The following is a 326-nucleotide window of genomic DNA, read 5'->3' on the forward strand; positions in this document are numbered from 1 at the left end:
ACCCTAAGAACGTTATCACAATCGTGAATAATCTTGTTCCTTTTTCGTCAATATTGTGTGTCTGTGCCTCCTCTTTTCCTCAAACAAGTGTTTATACCCCTATGTATATGCAATACTTACAGCCATTCTCATGTAATGATAAAAAAAAAAATACAATTCGCTGTCTCCAACCACACGTAGTTGAAACTCGGCGTGCCTTTCCCGTAGGTTTTAATCCGCGCCCAAAAGGTCGAATCTGAGGATGATGGTGTTTACTTGGACATCATTGACGTCACGCCCGCCATTTCTGCGTTCAGGAGAGGTACGTTGAAGTGGGCGCCGGGTTA

General features: G+C 43.6%; 1 protein-coding gene across 1 annotated transcript in view; it reads left to right on the forward strand.

Moving 5' to 3' along the window:
- LOC119594619 (chymotrypsin-1-like) overlaps positions 1–326 on the forward strand; it is a 9,830-nt gene that overhangs the window by 765 nt on the left and 8,739 nt on the right. Inside the window, exon 2 of the mRNA XM_037943671.1 lies at positions 208–301. Coding sequence (XP_037799599.1) covers positions 208–301 — 94 coding nt within the window. The remainder of the gene's footprint in view (positions 1–207; positions 302–326) is intronic.

The sequence above is a fragment of the Penaeus monodon genome, chromosome 34 (assembly GCF_015228065.2).
Source record: "Penaeus monodon isolate SGIC_2016 chromosome 34, NSTDA_Pmon_1, whole genome shotgun sequence".
In the NCBI taxonomy this organism is placed as follows: domain Eukaryota; kingdom Metazoa; phylum Arthropoda; class Malacostraca; order Decapoda; family Penaeidae; genus Penaeus; species Penaeus monodon.